General features: G+C 40.7%; 1 protein-coding gene across 1 annotated transcript; it reads right to left on the bottom strand.

Annotated features, from left to right (window-relative positions):
- Nucleotides 1-841: 841 nt before the first annotated feature.
- Nucleotides 842-6957, bottom strand: LOC117484704 (nucleoside diphosphate kinase-like). The gene is made up of 5 exons (XM_034133130.1): nt 6873-6957; nt 5377-5509; nt 1793-1894; nt 1590-1702; nt 842-1190 (listed from the first exon to the last, which is right to left on the bottom strand). Exons 2-5 carry the CDS (start codon nt 5503-5505, stop codon nt 1076-1078), a joined length of 459 nt encoding a protein of 152 aa, XP_033989021.1. The 5' UTR covers nt 5506-5509; nt 6873-6957; the 3' UTR covers nt 842-1075.
- Between the last annotated feature and the right edge of the window lie 15348 nt (nt 6958-22305).

The raw sequence follows: 22305 nt of genomic DNA on the forward strand, positions 1-22305 counted from the left end.
CTCAGGAGCTTAGAGCAGGACGAGGGACCTGCTGAACCTGAACCAGGTCAGAAACCACTGCGTGTTAAGTGTCAACATTACACTAGTTTGATTTGACAGCAGATAGTGTTGAAATATGTTGTTAAAATAGTTTAGCGAATAAAGCTGAAAGCTAGAGTCAAACCAGAGAAACAGACCAAGTTGCACGTCTGTCCTTAAGGATGGTCCTGGACTAATGCAGCACTTCTGGTAATGAGAAGTGGTGTAAAGTAAGTACGTAGGACTTAGTGAAGAACAGTGACAAAGGATGCATCAATGACATGTTGCTGTGACTTCTGAGAGCAGTACAATCAAACTATGTGTTTGATGACTGGTGCTGCTTTTCATTGAGATCTAAAGCCACCTTTGTGCACTTACAAGTGTTTGGCTCGTCATTGTTCATGCTCGCTGAGGGACGAGTCGGACATTAAGCTAGCAGCTCTGACCTTAGTGAGACCCTGTCACTTCACACATTTTATTAAAAGGTATAATTGATAAAAAAAAGATAAGGGAAAGCATGCGTCATTTGGAATAAAAAGGCCTTGGAATGGATAGTGAGATCCATAGGCATCGTCATAGAGATTAAGTTATACAGCATGTTATTTTAAATATTTGACAAACACAAAATAGCATTTTGAAGATGGATTCTTCAGACTAGTTCTAAAAGGTGCTGTGAGAGCGGCTCAGGTCTTCACTGAGCCGCTCTGAAAGAGACCCTCCTAATCTGAGATTATAAAACGGCTCGCACACATTCTAATCTAATCTCTCCCATCAGGATCATATGTACATTAGTGCTGTAATCCGACCAATGAATGAAGAGCCGTTGTACTGTGAGCATTTTATTGGAAAGCAGATCACCGTCAACAAAACCAACAGTTTCAGGTCACTAACTGGATATCTAGGGAATGATGGAATGTTTCTAATGGAATGACGCGGAGGAATGAATTCAGACTTGTATCCCAGTACAGCATAGTGATGATGATGGTGGTGAGTGGGACTGAGACATGAGTGGCGGTCCCCTCCAGGCTACAGGGCTGAGGTAGAGTTGCACTGAGTCTCAGTAGAGCCAGCTGGCAGCACAGCTGGAGTAGCTGCACAGATCGCCCTCCTTGAACCACAGAGAGATCTCTGTGTTGGCACTGTCCACCGAGTCACTGCCGTGGATGATGTTCCTGTGGGGGGTGGGCAAACATGAGGAAGACGGCAATACAAGGAATCCAAAGAACAGCTAATATCCAAAAGTGACATCACTTTTACTAGCTGTTAGACTATTTTGTTCCTGATTTCATGTAGTTTCCTTTTGCCTCTCACAATGCTTTCTGTTTTTATGACCCTAACCTGTGGAACTTTCACACAAGGTTATCTAGAATAATTGTATCATCTCGCCTTTTGAATGTATGCGTCAATCATTGGTGCTACTCATCACCAATCATCAGGACTCAATGTATTCTTTGGATTGTTAGCATTATTCTCCGTGTTAGTGTTCCATTGTGTCTATCATGCATTCTCTAAGAGCAGCGGGTTTGTATGAAACTTGATTGATCTGTTGGCTCCTGAAGTAAAGCACTCACTTGCTGACGTCGATGCAGAAGTCTCCTCGGATGGTTCCGGGCTTGGAGTCAGCGGGGTTGGTCTCCCCCAGCATCACCCTGCCGGTCTTCACGGCACCCTTTCCCTCCCACACCTGGACAGAGCAGAGGGAGGCATGAGATCTGCTTCATACTGCCGACATGATCAACACACTTCTGACTTTCAGCTGTGCTGCATCTCTTACCATGGCGACCACGGGGCCGGAGGTCATGTACTTCATGAGGGTGGGGAAGAAGGGCCTCTCCTTCAGGTCAATGTAGTGCTGCTCCAGCAGGTCCTGGGGGGCCTGCAGCGGAGACAAGGAGTGCATTTATGAAGCATCACAGGTGAACCAATCTACATTTAAAACCTTGTATTCATCATGTTAGAAAAGGGAAAATGGTTTATGCTAGAAGGTTCATCTGACCACCTTTTAAAGTGACAGCAACATCGGTCACTATATGACTTTAGAAAGAGAACCTTCATACAAGGTACAACATATTACCATTAGCAAAAAAGGCAGTGGGACCAGTCAGTCCACGTGCAGCTATCCTGATGTTGTATGGTTGTGTTGCATGGTCTAACAACACTAGGATTGGCTAAGACTGACACTTTATAATAAGTCGTGTTAATGAACAGTAAAAGCTCAATTTCCCAGGCCGACACTCACTGCAAGCAGAAGAGCCTTTCTCATGAGTCGCATACAAATACAACTGCTTGTGCAGACCTACCAGAACATGTTAAACCACTCAGCTGCTGAGAGCTTTTATTCCCACACTACAGCATACCCACTGCCACTCATCTCTGCAAGGATTGCACTTTCATCATTTCTTCAGTTGGATCCTTAAATTTGAACTGTTGCAAAAAGTCACTCCTGTTTTACAGATTATTTTCACATCCTCCACTGTAGGAATATTTCCCTTCAATACAAACAAAGTTTCATGTTCTGCCAAAGGATGTTTGCCTCTGCCATAGTACAGAAACACTCCTTTAGAGAGTGCAGTGTTCACGCACAATAATCCCAAAGCTACCACATAATAACCTTACAAAGCCTCTGAGGAAGACCCTGCTCTAAGTACCCATCCCACTCCATAGGTAATGCTCAGGAAGCATGTTGAATAACCAGAAATCCCACAAGCAGACATCTCTAGGCCAAAGTGACTGCTGATGCACGATACACTTCCAACTACCTATTCAATATTTGACATTTATCTAATATTGCAAAAGTAGTGAATAACTAATCTAACCAATTCAGTATGCTAGTCTTATAAAGTGAAAAGTCATGTTGGGTTCTAGATGATGACTCAACACATGAATAAACCTGCAGCTGTACATTAAATAATGTGTCAGCAGTCAGTCAGTGCATCTTCACTGGTCTCACGATTCGATTACGATTATCCTGTCAACGATCCGATTCGATATCCCGATTCATACCAATGCATCCTCAATTTTCTATATTACTGCACATGGCTTATTTTTCATCAATGCATACATGCAGTAAATACATATGAACTCTCTTTTTATTATTTAGAAAGTGCTTCAGAAATCAATAACATAAATGTCTTGACATTAATTTATAAACCAAAATAAATTAATTGTATAGGTCTAGCCTCCCTATATCTGTGTGTGAAGTTGTTCCATCCTCAAAAACAAAAAACTAATGCTTCTGCAGTCTAGCTGCAGCTTCTAGCACAGGACTTGAGTCTGAACACAGCAGACAACAGGAGTATTTACAATAGCATATACAAACAAAAATACTGCATGTGGGTGCACACTTACATTCTCTGTCTTACTGTTACATAAATCCCATGAATGTATGAGATGAAGTTAGCTTCATTATATCTCAATCAGTGATTAAGTGAATAATAAAGTTTCTATCGGGTCACTATCAGCCTGTCACTCATTATTTTCAGGGAGGGGGCGGGGTTTGGAGGAACGGAGAGGAGACGGTGATCGCGGAAGCTTTTTTCCTCCTGCCTTCACAAACGTATATAATAATATCGTCTGAAAATTGCTAGAGGACATACATACTCTGCAATCCAAGACTTAATTAAATCCACCAAAAACCTGACGTGATTGTAACGCGATTATTTTTGAAAAACATAAATCCTTGTGTCTGAGCCGCAGCGACACGGAGTGATTCAGAGCGGGTCCTTCTGCTGTTGGTTCTGGACTGGTGTTCTTGTGTTGGTGGATAAAGCAGACTGCTCCGTGTTTGGTGCCGCTGTCAGTCTGTTCCCTGATCTCTGCGTCACCGACCGATTTGATATTAAAGTGACAGAAAAAAAAACATTATAGTAAAGCCGCGGCTGGAAAATCAGGAAGCAACGTTACTACGCTACAATCGGTTATCTTCCGTCACTGCATCGAGACCGAATCGTCCACATCGCAATGCATCGTAGAAACGATTATTTTCAACACCCCTACTGTGCAGCACCTGGCTCTCTGCACCATTTATTTGACCAACTAAGGAGTCGTACATGTAGGCCTGTCGCGATAATCAATTAATTTACTTATCGTACGATAAATAAAAATGGACTCGATAACTTTTCTGAGCTTGATAAATTGCCGTTTACATGCGTGTTTGTTTACATAATGTGTGACCAGCATTTTGGCCCTCTTGCCCGGTGCGCTGTGAGGGGCGGGGCTCACACACAGCCCATGACACAGCCAAGTCAGGAAACTCCGCGTGCAGCAGCCAAATTAATCATATAGAGACAAGCAGGAGACAACGTGTGACTTACTCGAGGGGAATACCACATCTCCGGTGTGGGAATATTTTGGATTTAAGCCAAATTAACGAGGCGAACCTACGGACTTGAATGAGCCGGGCGGTGTGTCGCATTTGTTTTAAAAAGGTAGCAACAAAAGCTAGCAATACGACCAACCTTAAACTGCATCTGAAACACAACCACCCCATTCCGTTTTCCCAGTTGGAGATGGAGAGCCCCCACCTTCCCGGCAGTTTACAATCAAAGATGTATTTGCCCGACAATGCAAACATGTTGGTGTTCCTTGCTCGAAAACTTTGAAAAACAGATTTGGATATGGCCTGTTGAGGCATCTGGGTCTTTGTATGGACAGTGGACTGTACACTTGACTGTTGTTTTAAGGAGGTTTTTTTTGCTTGTGAGACAATGTGTGCATATTTTTTTATATATATATATATATATATATATATATATATATATATAAATAAGAGAGAGCTCTGTTTTCCAGCCTGAGTCTATTTAATTGATTGTTTTGGTTGTGTGATTTTAATTAATTTGTTATAATTAAATGTATTTATTTTATATAATTTATATATTTTAATATTACTTCACATTTCATTTGCAATGTTGAATGTTCAATACAAAGTTCTGTTTGAAAGGATGTACTTGAATTATTATCATTATGTCAGTGGTCTAAAATGGTCTTACAACGGTGCCGACAATATTATCGTTTATCGCAATAATTTCCGGGAAAATGTATCGTCCAACAAAATTAATTATCGTGACAGGCCTACGTCCTCCCCACCTCAGTCAGCTGTAACTAGACATTTTCTGTACAAACCATTCTTCCATAATGAAGGTTTCTAAACAGTGTCCTAAGATGTTAGAGGATTAGGAGACTTGGAGGTAATCTACACTACAGTCAGGAATAGACAGGAAGGCTTATCAGCTCACTGCATGTCCCAAATGTCACACTAGCATCATGTGCAGATGTGACACATCATACAGGTGAATGTCATGAAAGTGGGCGTCAAGGTAAATCTTACTCAAAGCCTTACAGATAAACACTTTTACTTACATGGAGCATCTTCATGCCGACAAGTTTGAAGCCCTTCGTCTCGAACCTCTTGATGACCTCTCCGATGATGCCCCTCTGCACACCATCTGGCTTGATGGCAATAAAAGTGCGCTCCTTCTGCTCAGCCATGATTCTGAAACAAAGCAAAATAAAAAACGATGAAGTGAAACAAAGAGCAGTCTGCAGGAGGAAGAAGCCTGGAGAGTCACTCACGCTTCCTGCCTGCATTTACAGGCATCGGTGGGGCCGGCTGCGGAGGGCCCCGACCCCATTGCACAGTCAACACATAAATGACAGGACTGAGGGTGGAGTGGGTCTGGAAGGAGATCACCTGAAAGGGGATTACTGTGACTTTCAGCCCCGCCCAGAGTGAAGACTTTGTACAAACACACCCACCCACCCACTTGGTAGCACTACACACAAAAACAGCCTGAATAGGACCAACCCACAAACAGTTTGGTTGTACATTTGGCTTTGATGGATAAAACTAATGTTTTTCCTGTTATTGCAGACTATGTAGGATTCCAGCATATACAGCTGCTGCAGGCTGAAACCAGGCCTACAACACACAATACATGAACTGTTGCAAATATAAATGGATTACCTTACACAAAAGGTATGATATACAAATATACATCACTCATGCCCACCTACTGTTGGAATTCACCTACCCTCCATTTAGTTCCCTCATTTCACTGTCTTAATGTAAAGAGTATTTAACAGTACAGCATATATGACTAGCATTAACTAAAAGGTGTGAATGATAACCTGCTAAGTTACAGTCTAGTAACCTGGAGGTACTAGTGCTACAGTTGACAATTACTTAGAAATGATTTCTAGATTAAGTTTAGTCTCAACTACTAAAGACTAAACTGTACTTTTGCACATAAGCAAAAGCACATTGGCATTATTGGCTTCTACTTAAGAAGCGTTTGACTTCATGAGCGCAAAGTACAATGGAAGGCCTGCAGGTTCTGCTCACTGGTCAGTGACGTGTAGTCTGCAGGCTGCAGCTGACACCCGGACTCCACCCAAAGTACAGTCCTATCAAGTTCAGACAGATAGTTCCCTACTTCTGAGCAGTCAGTTCATCACTGCAGCCCGCCACATACCGGAACCAACAATTGAGTTAGTGAATAGTGGTAGTGCGCGTGGAGCCGGCGAGAGGCCACGGCCTTCACAGCCGCGTGCTCTTTTGTTCGCGCCGCTGCGGAAAAATCAGCTCGGCCTCACTCCACCCAATACATCCAGGACTCCTCCAAGCCCGCAGCACCACAAGACACAGCTACCGAATAGCTTCAGTTAATTCTACACTCACAGCATTACACAGAAATGCGTTTAAACCAAGTTACTAACGGAGTAGGACTTCTTAAAAACGAATGAACTTTAGCTTCAACGTGGGGCGTAAGAAAAGGAGTGTCTATATCAATATGTATTTATATTAAAACATAGGTTACTTAAACAAGCAAAAAGAGGAATACATATGGACCCATTACCTTGTAAAGATTGAGTGGTGTGTATGAGTTACTCCGGCTGGTTGACGTGTGAGAAGACCGACAGAGACTGCGCAGCCGCTTTTTATCCCTGAAGGCGGAGTCTTGTGCTACGGCAAGACACTAGGGCCAAACATGTAATAAACAGTTTGCGTAATAGATTCATAATTTTAAATCATTGTAAATCCAGGAGTTTAAATCAGCAAAAGAGTGAGAGTACATATTCATTCAGAGGACAATACATGAAAATAACATGATATAAGTAACTGTTAAAACGAGATATCACAACAAGGTAAAACGATGTGTGGATATACAGAAGTAAGGCAGCTAGCAGTATGTGGTGGAAAGTAAGTGAGTACATTTGCTCAATTGCTGTACTTAAGTACACATTTGAGGTACTTGTAATTAACCCTTGTATTTACATTTTATAGAACATTGTACTTCTGCTCAACTACATATTGGCAGACAATTTTGTACTTTTTATTCCACTAGATTTATTTTAAAGATGAATTTACTAGTTACATTCAGATTTTGACCTATAATACTTAGGAAAAACTTTTAAATTATGATTATTTTGCAAAGATTAAAACTTCCAAAATGATATTTAAGTAACAAAAAATAGTGGGTGAGTGGGTTAACATTGAATATGTTCTGCATTTGCTTGAAAATATATAAACATAAAAAAAATTGTGTTTTTGTTTGTATTCTACATACAAACAAAAACACAATTTTTTTTATGTTTAGAAAAATAAAATACAATATATAAAAGATAAAAATTATACGAGTAAAAAAAAACACAAGACTCTTCTTAATGAATTTTCTATCTTTTTGTGATGACATCATTTCTATAATGCCACCTTGGGTTAAAGGCATCACAGTGGCTTCTGCTCCATAGCAAGAGAGAAGCTCTGGGTTAACGTTTAAGAAATGTCGCTCATCTTGCACTTTTGTAAAATGTTGACACTCGTATATGGATACCATTGTCAGACTGTCAAAACCGGACAAACAAACATGAATGGCCGGTACAAGGATTTGCCAACAAGCAGTTGGAATTGTTTTGTTATATTTATGTTGCACAGTAAGAGTGATAAAACTGAAAATGCCTCGATTTTTCGAAAAATGTCTGGACAGGCCATGTATATGTATGTATATAAAAGCTACTACTGCTGATGAGATGATGGTTTGCACCCACATTACAGGAACACATATACAAATGCACAGGTCATAATACACATGCCATTCAGCTGTATGACAGAATGAAAGCTTTTAAAAGGTAGCTTTAAGAGCTTAAAGTCTGCAGCTCATAGCTTTTATGGTATAAGCATAAAGTCACTGTGCATTGCATGACATAAACGCAACAACCTTTATGTAGCCTGCAATAAAGAGGCCAATATCTGTATATATTAAAGCAATATATGCACCTAACTCTCTTCACTCAATGTAGATTAATGCAGTTTTTCTGAGCCTGACTTCTCTGTTTGAACATATTCTGTATGTTGGCTCAAGTGAAACCTCCCTATGAGATGGATTCTGCTTTGATACTGTAAGTGTTCACCCTTCGCTTCATTAGCGGGCTGGCACTGGCTTTATTAAATGCTGAGGCAGCGTCAGTGAGAGCCTGAGATGAAGTGTGTGTTCAACGCTTGTTTAATCTGGTTATTAGATGGGTGGAAGAAAGAACCTAGGCTCACACAAAGCCTTTCATGGTCTCACTTTTGTCGCATGTTTCATTAATGTATTCACTCACTCAAAAAGTAAACGTTGCAACTGATGCGCAGAGGGTAAATAGGCAACAGACACAACAAATATATAAGAGACATCACCACCAGATGCACCAAATGTTCTTATCCATTCAAATCTGTTCTTACTGTGTGCTGAATCCAAAATATTGATTTTAAACTGTAGGCATGTGGTCTAATTATTAGCATAAGTCAAGGCTCTGGCACATGCCCAAGAACTGGAGGGATTAGATGTCTATAAGAAGTATCATTTAAGCTTTAGTACAATTAAGGTACTGTTCCCAAAGATTCAGATCTGGTTTTACAGAAAAAACCCAAAGGCTTCCAAGAGCAGTATATGAGCCACTCGGAAGCACAATAAATCCTCCATGTTTGTGTAGTCTACCAGGATCAATGGACCAATCGGTTGGTTCAGCCAAAGATGTGAGCATTGTTTAGTCTCTGTCCAGAAACATAACAAAAGAAAGTCAGTGAAAAATAAGTCTGCAGTCAGACGCACCCGACAGAGATCAGCACCACTTCTCTCTCCTTCCCTCCTCTTTCCTTACCTGTGCCCTTTCCTCTCCCCTCATCTCCTGTTTCCTTCCCTCAGTTCTCATGTTTCCTTTCCTTTTATTTCCTGTCCTGTTTCATCTCCTCTCCCCTCGTGTCCTGTTTCCTCCCAGTCCCCACACCTCTCTGATCATTTCCTTTCCTTTTCTCTTCTGTTTTCTCTCCTCTCCTGATTCTGCTTATCACCTGTCATATTATGGAGCTAAATCTGGGCCAAAAGTTTTGATCATTCCAAAAAAAGAAACATATAATGAAAGTTTTTTATATAATTCTTATTTTTTCAGAAAATCTTTCTCGGGATACCTACAATTCCTGAAGGCATCATGACTACGGAAGGCCTGTCACTCAGGATTCCAAGACCCCTCAGCTACGCCCCACCCCCCATGCACCATCAGGGGCATATTTCTGAAAGCGGAAAAAAAAGATCTTAAAAGCATAAAATCTGCATCTGATAAAAGAATGACTTAAATATCTAAATATAAATAAAAATAAAAATGTGAAGATTATCAGAAAAATTGCTAAACTAAATCAAAATAATGTTCAACTTGTAAAACTTTTCAAATACTTACTTACTTTTGTATGAATACATCATTGTTTTCAAAGTTCAGGATAAAAAAAATGATGAAAATGTATGGGCCAGATTTAGCTCCATATTTCCCCTCCTCTCCTTTCCTGTTTCCTCTCCCCTTCTCCCCTGTTTCCTCTTCTCGTGCACCTCCAGCAGCGGTTGAACTTAGAAAACAAATGGAGAGTTAATCCCATGTCCTAATCCCCTGCGTTATACTTCCAGTCCTATTTTTACCAGGGTTTAGGGCCAGGATTAAACTGTAATTTCTACTCTCTCTCTCTCACTGTCTTTTCCTGGGAGATGAAACATTGAAGGTTAAGTGCTGTTCACACACTCCAGAAGGCTTGGTAGCCAGGCATGTGTGTGAGTTTTGTTATTGGGTGAGATGCTCCTTTTAATACGAAGGCGTCCTCGGCTCAAACTGAGGATGTGGCATGATTGGCATCGCCCCAATGTTTCGTGACGTTCTTTTTCAGTGCAGGGCGCTATGCTGGCACAAAATGTGAAGCAAGAAGCTGTTTGTGCTGTAATGGATTGTAATACAGAGTCATTATTTTGCTTTTAGAGGCAGCTCTCCCGGCCTGTGAGTGTGTGAAGCTGTTATGTGGAATTGCTTTAGATGTAAAGTGGTGTTGACATACATTTCTCGCAGGCAAAAAGGTTGCTTTATTGCCCTAAATTGCTCCTACACTGACGCAAAGGAGAGATTTCATGTGTTATATTGAAGGTGTCTGGTGGCAGGCAGCCAATGCTTCTCTGAATCTCCTCAGCAGCCTGAAGGTGTGTGAGGCCACACACACCTGCCGGCACCATAAAGTATCTCCACCGCTGCCAGTCGGATGTATTGCTGAAATCCTCCGGATGGAGAGTCACACCTGCTTCCAGAGTTTAACGAAAAAGGGTCATGTTCACCCATGCCCTCATAAAGCCTTAAGATCCAGATGAGGGAGAAGTACTCAGATCTTGTACTTAGGTGAAAGTAGAAGTACCAGAGTGTAGGAATACTCTGTTACAGTAAAAGTCCTGCATTCAAAATGTTCCTCCAAGTAAAAGTAGAAAAGTATCATCAAAATATAGTGAAAGTAGCGACAGTAAAAGTAGTCATTGTGCAGATTGGTCCATTTCAGAATAATATATATGATATGTTTTATAATGATTGATCATGAAAGTGTTCTCAAAGCTGGTAAAGGTGCAGCTAGTTTGAATGGCTTTGTATACTGCAGGGTAGCTTGTGAATTTACTCCAGGTGGAACTAAAGTCTGATTTAACACTTGATTATATTTCACATCATTCATCCACATCTGTAAAGTAACTAAAGGTATTCAATACATGTAGTGGAGGAAAAGTACAACATTTGCTTCTGAACTGTAGTGGAGTAGATGTACAAAGTAGCATAAATTGTAAATACTCAAGTAAAGTATCCCAAAATTGTACTTACGTTCAGTACTCGAGTAAGTGTACTTAGTTACTTTCCACCTCTGGTAAGATCTCTGCACTGAACGAGACACCACAGATACGAGCTGTTTAGGTGAAATGGGTTTTGTTGGGATTCTACAGCAACATAAAGCAGCTCCATGTGACCTTTTATTGGCAAACATCCACTCTAATGACTAATAATCAGTGGTGTAATGTAACAAAGTACATTTACTCAAGTAATGTACTTAAGTAAAAAATGGAGGTATACTCCAACTTCAGTACTTTTAATTCCACTACATTTATTTGACACATTTAGGTATTAGTTACTTTCAGATTAAGGTTAATACAAAATATCAATTGTCACAAACATTATCATACATTATTATAGACTAAGCTACCCAGTAGCGAGTAGTTTATAAAGTAATTAAAAAAAACCACCTTCATCAAGTACAACATTGAAGTCATGAACAATTGGATGCACTAATAGATCATTTAAATAATTAAAAAATATCTGGTGTTTAAATGTGCGTTTCTTCTTGTTTCTACGTACTTGTACTTTTGGTTCTTAGAGTATATTTTGATGCCAATCGTTTTTTACTTTGACTTAAAGTGGACCTATCATGCTATATTTGAATAATATAGTGTAGGACCATACCTATATAAGGCATATTTATACTTTTTTTTTTTCAAAATACCAAACAGATCATGCATTTTAGCCATGCCTCATTTTGCTCAATTTGACAATTTCTAGCTCTGTTTTTGCAGGGGCAGATTCAGTGAGAACAGCACCATCTAGAGGCCTGGCATATGTACTACAGCCTCTCCAGCGCTTTCGAACGGCAATGGCCGTGGCGGTCTCCTCCTGATTGGTGGATTTGGACCAATAGCCGTAGCACCACGTCCTGACGTCAGGACAGTGTTCAAATCTGGATCAGTTTTTATCAGATCCGTTGCAGCCCCTTTTTTAGAGATTTGGGTATGGAGGAAAATAGAGAGGGTTGTGTTTTCTGACACTTGGTGAGTTCCCTGGAACACCGGGGACACATATTCATGTATAAAAGACGTACAAAAGTGCATTTTGCATGATAGGTCCCCTTTAAGATAACATTTCAAACAGTACTTTTACTTTTACATGAGTATTTTACACTGCAGTATTACTACTTTTATTTAAAGTGTGAGTTCTTCCTCCACCCCTGCTAATAATACAACAACCATCTGTGATTGTCAAAGCATAAACTAAAAAAATGAAACGTTGACTTTATTTAAATTCATTATGTCAACAGATTTCACATAACTGTATTAGGTTAGTTGAAGCCATAATATTAAGTTGAAATAAAAAATATTAGCTTCAACTTCATATTATTGCTTTCAGCTAACCTAATACCAAAAAACGACCAAATAGGTTGATTGTTCAACAGCTTATTACGACCTATAGTCACGTTTCAAAGTTTAGCACCTCTAGTGGTCGTGTAAGAAACAACAATTTGCGGCATATGGGCTGATGCTCCCGTTGACTGCAAACGCTCCGGAGGGTCGTTATTCACAAATAACCCTCTCTGGAAAATTCAAAATTGTAGGATTCAAGGTTCAAGGTTCAAGGTTCTTTATTGTCAATCTGACATAGCTACAGAGTAATTATGTAGTTGAAAATCTTATGTCACAGGCTTCTCCAACAATGCAACATAATAACATAATAACAATAAGAGCAAGAGCAATACAAAAAGAAAAATAGTTATAAAATAAAGTGATGATGTGGAATAGTGCAGTACGAGTCTATATACAAGTTATTGGAATGATATATATATATTAGATATTAGATACATATTATTGAGTAGCTGAAGAATGTTTTGAAGTTGTTTCAACAGTTCAATTTTTTAACAGTCTCACTGCCCGCGGGAAGCAACTGTCTCCGAATCTTCTTGTCCTTGCCAGGATGCTGCGGTAACGTCTGCCAGACGGCAACAGAAAGAACAGTTTGTGGCTGGGGTGATGGGGGTCTTTGATAATCCGTAGTGATTTCTTCCTGAGCCGCTGGGAGTAAAGGTCCTCCATGGATGGCAGCTCCGTCCTGGTGATGTGCTGTGCAGTTTTCACCACCCTCTGTAAAGCCTTACGATCGAGGTCGGTGCAGCTGCCGTACCAGGCCGTCATGCTGCCAGTGAGGATACTCTCTATCGTGCACCTGTAGAAGTTGCAGAGTATCCTGGAATCCATTTTGAACCTCCTCAACCTGCGGAGGAAGAAGAGCCGCTGTCGAGCTTTCTTGGTGATGGTGGTGGTGTGAAGAGACCATGTCAGGTCCTCGGTGATGTGGACCCCAAGGAACCTGAAGCTGCTGACTCTCTCCACCGTAGTCCCATTGATGGCGATGGGGGCGTGTCCCTCTCCCTGCTGCTTCCTGTAATCCACAATCAGCTCTTTTGTTTTGCTGATGTTGAGATGGAGGTTGTTATCCTGGCACCAAGATGTCAGGTTTTCGACCTCCTCTCTGTACGCCGTCTCGTCATCGTCTGTGATCTGGCCGATGACGGTCGTGTCATCAGCAAACTTCACGATGGTGTTGGAGCTGTGTGTGGCCACGCAGTCGTGAGTGAACAGGGAGTAGAGGAGAGGGCTGAGCACGCAGCCTTGAGGGGCACCGGTGTTGAGAATCAGGGTGGAGGATGTGATGTTTCCCACCTGCACTGCCTGGGGTCTGCCCGTCAAGAAGTTCAGGATCCAGTCACAGAGGGCGCTGTTGAGCCCGAGGTCTCTGAGCTTGATGGCCAGCTTGGAGGGCACAATGGTATTGAATGCTGAACTGTAGTCAATGAACAGCATTCTCACATATGTGTTCCTGTTCTTCGGGTCCAGGTGTGAGAGGGCAGTGTGGAGGGTGAGGGCTATGGCGTCGTCTGTGGACCTGTTTGCTCTGTAGGCAAACTGCAGGGGGTCCAGAGATTCAGGGAGGGAGGAGGTGATGAATGATTTGACTAACCGCTCAAAGCACTTCATTATGATGGAGGTGAGTGCTACTGGGCGGTAGTCGTTGGGGCAGGTGATTATTGTCTTTTTCGGGACAGGAACGATCGTGGAGTGTTTGAAGCATGTGGGGACTACAGACTGCTACAGACAGGATAGTTTGGCCATTAAAATGCTTTTTGATTAGATTTCTAGCGAGAAGTGTATATTGTACTTTTAGAATCTACGTCCAGTGGATGTGTAGGATCTTTAGTTTGATAGATATTACGAAGATGATTTGAGGTCTCGTCAGGAGAATGTTAATATACCACGTCTTTCCCCACAGCGTCCATGTAAAGTTAGCGTCAACCCTCACAGGGTGAAAACAGTATTTCCGGTCTCGAAGTTTTGATAGTAAAACCGAAAGTATTCCCCTGACTGTCAAATGATTTCACAGTGATATCTGCAGTACTCATCCACTAAAAAACATCAGTTTATCCTTGTTAATTACACAACATTAAAGGTGGGGTAGGTAAGTTTGAGAAACCGGCTCGAGATACACTTTTTGTTATATTCCATGGAATGCTCTTAACATCCCGATAGCAATGAATATCTTAAGTGCTTTGACAAAAAATCCATACAAAAATATCGTCTGTGGAAGCCGTGGTACTGTAAAAAGCACGACCAATCATTTTAGCCGGCCCGGCTAAAATAACTGGATGGCCTACCTGCCTGTCAGCCTTCCATCTGTGCACAAACTTATCTCGTGCCCTCATTGGTCATGTGCGCGTTCGTGTGTGTTGGAGGAGGGGCTCTGTAAGGAAGTGGCAGATTTTTTCCGGTTGTGTATTTTCAAATTCTAGCGCACTCGAGCTGGTTTCTCCAAAATTACCTACCCCACCTTTAATTGGTTTAAATAGTGTACAATGCTTTTGTGTTTTTCCCATAGGTTTTTTCCCTTTAGATTCTGAGAAACACATTTCTTTTTTCAGAGATTTTGATAGGCGAAAACATCTAATTACCCATAATCCTCAGCTATGGTTGAAGCTCGGTGATTGTCTGTGATGTTTTACAAATTAGATATTATTGTGTAGAACTAAAATATGTGAAATAATATAGCAATATCCTGTAAAATTATGTGAAAACATGAATAAAACTACACATTTTCAGATGTTATACATGCACAAGTGTCCTACACTAATTGTCATGGCACACATTATGTTGCCCAAAGGGATCACTGTTTTTGCCGCCAACTTTTGCACATTCGTGGCAATGACAGCCATGAATGGTTAAAATTGCCAAAATAAATAAAAAGTTATTACGGCATTGTATGCTGTGTGTACCTTATTTGTCACATCAAATCGCTTGTCCATCATTGCTTGTCCATCAAAAAGCACACCTGACGGCTTCTGCCCGCTGGCAGCTCCTCCTGCCCGACTGACTGCTCCCGGCCCGCGCGGCGTTCAACACGCACATCTTCGTCCGCTAAGACGCACTACACCTTCGGCCAGCCCGGAGAGAAAACTTTGCATGGCTTTGCTAAACGCTAGGTCAATAGCAAACAAGACGTTCCTGTTAAATGACTTCTTCACCTCTCGTGATCTGGATTTGATGTTCCTGACGCTGGCGAGTATACACCGTTTTCTGAACTTCTTCCTCCCGACTGTACTTTCTTCAGCTCCCCCCGTGCCACCGGCTGTGGTGGGGGCATAGCATCAGTGTTTAGAGCTAGTCTCCAATGCTGATTGCTTCACCCTGTAACTAGCTATGCTAGCTTTGAGTTGCAACTTTTTGAACTGAACCCGGCCTCGCCTGTGCTCTGCGCAGTCGTGTATCGTCCGCCAAAGTGCAATAAGGATTTCATTACTGACTTTTCTGACTTTCTGTCCGGGATCATGGTGAAATATGATCGTGTTTTGATTTGCGGAGACTTTAATGTCCATGTGTGCTGCGAGTCCAAACCTCTGGTTAGGGACTTTTTAAATCTCCTCGATTCTTTCGGTCTTATTCAGTCAGTGGCTGGCCCAACACACGATAAAGGACACACCTTAGATTTAGTATTATCGTTTGGACTGTCTGTCTCTGTGGATGAAATCTGTGCAGCAACGCGTATCTCAGACCAGGGAGTCGAATTATGTGCTCCTGCGCGTCGTCTGCGTTCAATTAACCCCTTGACTGCCTCACAGTTTTCAGATGTTTTTAATACTTCTCCGATCTGTAAATTAGAGGTGAACTGTGCTCTTAGTGTGGATGAGCCTATCTCCATGTTTGACTCGACATGTACACTAATACTGGATTCCGTTTCTCCTTTTACGCTTAGACGCACCAAAGTTCTCTCAGAGCCGTGGCTCAATGATTGTACTCGCGCTCTTAGACGCGCTTGCACAACCCTGTCTCCTACAAATTACGTTCCCACAGAACTAAACTGCATTCTCAATTACGTTTAGCTAGAAACGTATTTTCTCCCACGTTACGTTTGTTATGAACGTATCTCAAATACGTTTATTTTCTACATATCTTCTAGAAACATATTTTCTCCCACACGTTACGTTTGTTATGAACGTATCTCAAATACGTTTATTTTCTACATATCTTCTAGAAACATATTTTCTCCCACGTTACGTTTGTTATGATCGTATCTTAAATACGTTTATTTTCTACATATCTTTGCCATTTATTGTCTTGGTTATAATAATGATAATAGTCATTTATAAATATCATTTTAGAGCACACATTTGAAATCGACGATCGGGCTCGATATCCTATGGTTAAATTAAAATCAGTAGGCGAGGCTGTAATTTCGCCAGCTGCGAGGCAGAAAATAATAGTTTTAACATGCCAAAAAGCTGCTGTGTCGTTTATTGCTCCTGAAACATTAAAACAAATCCAGAGTTACGTGTTTCTGTACTTCCTCTAAGAAGAAAGGACCGTTTAGAGCTCTGTGGCTTCAGGCTTGATCGCCGTTCAAATGACAGCTGGTTTCCCCAAAAGTGGGCGGGGCTGTAAAGACACGTAAGAAAGATCCTCAGCTCGCTGATTGGATGTTTTAGCCGCAATGCACGTCGGGATATGGTGTTAATGCGATATGATATCCGAAAAAAAAATCAGAGTTTAGAATGGCCGAAGACACTACACTACCCATAATCCCCAGCTATCGTTTGGGACTACAGTCCCGTTGACAAACCCCGTGATTAATCTTCAAGCTCTGGGATTGGATGTTGGAGTGGCAGTGCGCCAAGGTTACGCCGAGCGCCAAACAGCTCTTTGAAATGGAACGAAACCACGGCAGACTTTCCAAAACTGGACTTGAACGCCCCCCCAGAACTACACATGCTGGCTATTGTGTTTCGCAACATGTTCTATGGCACGTCTCTACTGGGAATTGTAGTTTTAAAAGACGTTTTCGTTTTTCCCAAAATTAGAAGTTGACAGTATTAAACTGTGTACAGCCTGGAGGTTTAGGGGATAGGAAACACATTGGTGTGTACAAATGTAAAACATGTAATTAATAAATGGGTGAAAATCGCTTGTGTCCATAATGGGAAGCATTAATATATACCCACATGCCAGCTCATTGTTACTTTGTAATTCTACTCCACTACAATTCAGAGGTTAACCTGGTATTTTTACTCCACTACATTTATTTTAGTTACTTTGCAGATTCTGATTAATGATGTGAAATATAAACAACTCTTAAAGCAGACTTTAGTTACACCTGAGTAAAATTCAGGGAAAGGTGATTGTCAAGTGCCAACAATCAGGCGAGATATTAGTTGGTGCTTGAGAAGACTAAACATTTATCTGCAGATCTCAATAAAGTATATTCATTACTCGTTATTCTCTACTAATAGTTAATTAAAAACTGTATATAATGGCTATTTTGCACATCCCTTTCAAGATTTTCTAAGGTTTATTGACATAAAGTTGAAGTTATGCAATTAATGAAAAACTTGGGTCACAGGTTCCTCAACAGTGCATTACAAGACATATATCAATATGTGTGTATACCTCCACCATTAAACTGTCAAATTCTGCACATTTCTTATACTATCTACATACATAAGAGTATAATTAATGTGTATAATATCAGTTAAAATAAGTGCTTCAACACAGTTAACATTGCAGGAAAGCAATATATTAGACGTTAAGTACTTTGTCAGGCTTAATATTTATCTGTAGATAGATACCCCCAAAGCTTTTTTCTTATTTGAAAGAAGACCTTAACCTAAAGTATTCTTTAATGTGTTAATAAAGGTTAATTAGTTTGTCTGTTTTCTACATCCTCCTATTAATATCTTTGTACATCCGGCACTAAACTGTTTTATTGTAGAGATCACTTACAGTATCTTCTTGATTTTTTATATTCTATATTTCTATCATTGACCTTCTACTTTCCCCCTATGAAAGTATGTACTCTTAATATTTTTTTCATCAAATAACATTATTCAACAAAAATAACATTATTCAACAAAAATAATTAAATAACGTGCTTTAACCACTAGGCGGTGCACACAAGGTACACACAGCATACTAATAATAACTTTGTATTATTAGTGTAGGACACTTATGTATGTATAACATCTGAAGATGTGTAGTTTTATTCATGTTTTTACATAATTTTACAGGATATTGCTATATTATTTCTCATGTTTTACTTCTACACATTAATATCTGATTTGTAAAACATCACAGACAGAAAGGTATATCCGTCATTTGATGGTAAGCTATTGAAATTGTGATTCCATAGATGTGTCTCCCATCACCCAAATCCCCTGACTATTCTCTCAACTCAGTATTTACATTCTTATATTCAAAGAAAATCAGTAATATCTTTAAAAACTACAAGTCCTTTTCTATCAGCTGTGCACCGTTATGGTGTAAATATAACCTATCTACCAATTGGATCAAATATAAAAGTCAGCCGAATTAGTATTGATACTGCAAGGAGACGTATTTTGTGAAAAGAAATGTAAGATGTTGTTTAATTGTTGATATATTTATGATCCACGTCACGTATTCAGTTTTGGCGGCAGTTCTTCCTGTTTGTCCAGAAGTCTTCTCATCAGGGCTCTATAAATAAAGAACTACAGCAGATGTGTAATATTTAATGCAGCCGAACCGTGTATTACAATGCCGTTATGTGATGACCTCCAAAGAGAAAAGCAAGAACACTCGGAATAAAGTATTATTATTATTTTTTTTAAATGTTTTCGGATTTCACATCGCATAAACACCATATCCCAACGTGCATTGCGGCTAAAACATCCAATCAGCGAGCTGAGGATCTTTCCTACGTCTGTTTCCGGTATTGTTCCTGTAATGAGAGCAGAGTTGGGTAATAATATTACTTTTGTCGGTAACGGAGTAGTGTAGCGCGTTACTTTTATAATTCAGTAATCTACAGTTACTAACATTGCCCCGACACGCGTTACTTCGTTACTTTTATAAAATCAGTCATAATCACACTGACAGACAAGAGGGGTTTCCGCCGCAGGTTTATATGTACGTAATCTGCGCGACTTGCGCGTCCACATCTCCACGTGCAGTGCTGCATAAACATGGCTGAGTCAGCGATAACTTTCGAGGGGTGGAGGCAATGGCGGCTGGTGGAAAATATTTTAGGTGGGGCTGTGGAAATGGTGATCAAACAATACTAGAGGGGTCCGGGGGGATGCTCCCCCGGTAATTTTTTTTGAGAAAAGACCACTTAAATCATGACTTCTGGTGATGTTAGAGGGGGAGAGGGGGGGGAGGGGTGGGGGGGGGGGGGGGGGGGTGGGAGAAGGACAATTTGAGGCTTAAAAATATGAGAAGACTGATCAATACCTCCATAACTTCAGTGTGGTTAGCTATGAATCTTCCAAAACTTCCAAACACCTTGTCCTGGACATAGTTTCTACAGCATAAACTGTGCAACAGTACAGTAGGCCCACACAAACTGCAGAACACCGGGGCTTTGGGAACACTGATTTAATTCCCATTTAACCTGTTAAGGGGCTTTTTCCCCCTGTTTTTTTTCTCACGAAACTGTGTCTCAGGGCTTCTTAAAATGTAATAAACTATTCATGTGTCCTACTCAGAGGAAACGCATCTAACTGATGATATGAACCATGTTTACCGAAACAAAACACAAGTCTCACAAGAAGCGTCTAAATGAGCCCTGAGCGAAAAAATGCTAACGCACTCTAGGTATAAATCAATCGATATACTTATCGGATATGCACAAACAAGCTTACAAGCTGAGATTCCACATATTCTAGAAATATAAGTATCATCACTGAGCGATCAGAACTCGCGACAGGGGAAGCAAATACAGACATCACACGACGTAGCTTTAGGTAGCAAAACATGGAGATATGCTCACCTTTTGCAGAATAACAATTCTGATCAAAAACGAGAAAAACGCAGCTGAAGGTTAATCCATAGGTTAATCCAATGTGTCTGTCACTTTGAAAAATGATTGATGATCCATAATTCCATTTTTATGTCAAAAACTGAGTTTTGCTGTAGCTTCCAGAGTGTATGACAGCTTCCTGTTTTGTCTACTTGGATACGAGTCCAAACAACTCACAGACTGCACCGGGCGCTCACGTAGGAGCCCTGTGACCATCATATTTGACGACGCTGATTGGCTGAAATTATGTTTTCGCGGCATAGTTTACACGTTACAGATAGCAACAGTCAGCTGCTAGTGGCTGCTGCTGCACTGGTTGAGGGCTCCTCTCTTAGCGCCCAGACGAGAGAAGGTACACGGGCAAGGCCAGGCAGGAAACATGTGACTTATCAGTAACTTTAGACATCGTAACACAATTTTAAACGAGATTTTATTGTAGATTATACATTTTACTGATACCAATTATATAATATTTACCTTGTTCATTAAAAAAAAAAATAAAAAAAAAAAAAAATTTAAAATATATTTTTTATTTTTATTTTTATTTTTTAATATGGGAAGAGGTGGGGCGGCGCCCCTAGCGCCCCTATGGACCGGCCGCCACTGGGTGGAGGTATGCCCATTATTTTGAGTTCGTTCGAAGAATAGACAGGAATGTGACGGTGAGGTGCAAACTGTGTCCAGGCCAGAAGCTGTTATCCACTGCTGTAAACACCACGTCAAACCTCAACAAACACCTGCAAAGAACACATGCTAAGGTGAAGCTAATAGCTAAGGACCCCCGAACCCAGAGTGAGGATGTTGTGAGTGCGCCGCCGCCGACTCCGAAGCAGCAAAAATTACCGGTAACCAAAGCAGAGATGGACAGGCTTGTAGCATCCTTCATAGTAGAGAAAATGTTGCCCATTTGCACAGTGGAATCACCATCGCATCGTTCAGAGATATACTGCGCAAAATACAGATAGCAGGAGACAGAGGACAGCCATAGTCAGAGCTATCTGGATCAGTCTTATGCGACAATGGAAACTGAACTAAAGAGAACATTTGAAACTTTAGCAGTCTGCGTGATCTGCCTGTAGGGAGGGGCGGGCCGGCCCTGCGAGTAAAGTAACGAGTAAAGTAACGAGTAAAGTAACGAGTAAAGTAACGAGTTACTTTATGTAGAGAGTAACGAAGTAGTGTAATATATTACTTTTTTTTAAAGTAATATGTAATATGTAATATATTACTTTTTTTTAGTAACGACCCCATCTCTGAATGAGAGTTCACATTTATAGTACATTGAAGGGTGGAATTGACTACACATCTTCAGAAACATAATTTGCTTCAGATATAACTCATAGCAATATTGTAACCATTAAGAAAAGCCAACTGCATTAAAAACCCAGTTAACAAACACTAGGTAAAGGTATTTTTCCTTCAGTAATTAAGATGTAATTCCAATGTAGACACACCTGGGGTCGCTGTTCAGTCTGTTACGCTGAGCCATGCATTGTCTGGAACGTAAAAGGGACGAAGAAGACAAAGTGAAGTGACGTACTTCCGGTTCAATGTGAAAACATTCCCAGTTAACAGAAACAAATCGCTAAATAAAAAGATAAAACACTGGCATGTAATTTACGTTAGAATAAATAGAATGGTTTTGAATAATAGATGAGAATAAAATCCACGTCACTTTACCGCTCCGCCCACTTTTGGGGAAACCAACGCTGTCATTTGAACGGCGATCAAGCCTGAAGCCACAGAGCTCTTCTGTCCTGAGGAAGTTTGAGGTGTTTGAGGTGCAATAAACGACACAGCAGCTTTTTGGCATGTTAAAACTATTAT

This window comes from Trematomus bernacchii, unplaced genomic scaffold, assembly GCF_902827165.1.
Source record: "Trematomus bernacchii unplaced genomic scaffold, fTreBer1.1, whole genome shotgun sequence".
Classification (NCBI taxonomy): Eukaryota; Metazoa; Chordata; class Actinopteri; order Perciformes; family Nototheniidae; genus Trematomus; species Trematomus bernacchii.

Bases quoted from the DNA above. Each gene is read 5' to 3' on its own strand.
- LOC117484704 (XM_034133130.1), bottom strand. From the start codon at position 5,505: ATGGCTGAGCAGAAGGAGCGCACTTTTATTGCCATCAAGCCAGATGGT. The intron at 1,895-5,376 runs GTAAGTAAAAGT...TCTCCGCTGCAG, and splicing joins TCGGCATGAAGATGCTCCAT to GCCCCCCAGGACCTGCTGGA. The intron at 1,191-1,589 runs GTGAGTGCTTTA...CACCCCCCACAG, and splicing joins TTCTGCATCGACGTCAGCAA to GAACATCATCCACGGCAGTG.